We start from the raw sequence: 405 nt of genomic DNA on the forward strand, positions 1-405 counted from the left end.
TCCGGCCCCCCCGCCGAGTCACCGGGGAAAAAGTGGCTTTTGGAGGGGCTGCCCCCCTTCTCCCGGGGGTCGTCTCCCACGGCCGCGGCGGAGCTGGCCGGCGCTGGGGTGGTGGCGGTGGTCGTGCTGATTTTGCCCGACTCGTTGGCCTCTAGCAAGGGATCGTCTTTGCTGTCTGCATCGCTGTCTCCCTCGCTGGGGCAAAGATCTGCAAGACAAAGGGAGCCCGGGGCTGGGATCCGGCGCTGCACGTCCCTAAACCCCCGCCGGGCTGGGAGAGGGGACAGAGAGGTTTCCCGCTCGGCCAGGGATTTAAATGTAACCACTTCCTTTTTTATTATTGCATAAATAAATACAGCCCCCCGGCTCCCACCGCCCGCCCCATCCGAGCCAAGCCGAGCTTTA

At 63.7% G+C, this 405-nt stretch overlaps 1 protein-coding gene across 1 annotated transcript in view; it reads right to left on the bottom strand.

The window, feature by feature from the left end:
- TBX3 (T-box transcription factor 3) overlaps positions 1-405 on the bottom strand; it is a 19,323-nt gene that overhangs the window by 10,295 nt on the left and 8,623 nt on the right. Inside the window, exon 6 of the mRNA XM_009642898.1 lies at positions 15-329. Within this exon, the coding sequence (XP_009641193.1) occupies positions 15-329 (315 nt within the window). The remainder of the gene's footprint in view (positions 1-14; positions 330-405) is intronic.

This window comes from Egretta garzetta, unplaced genomic scaffold (genome assembly GCF_000687185.1).
Source record: "Egretta garzetta isolate BGI_Z169 unplaced genomic scaffold, ASM68718v1 scaffold7, whole genome shotgun sequence".
Taxonomy (NCBI): domain Eukaryota; kingdom Metazoa; phylum Chordata; class Aves; order Pelecaniformes; family Ardeidae; genus Egretta; species Egretta garzetta.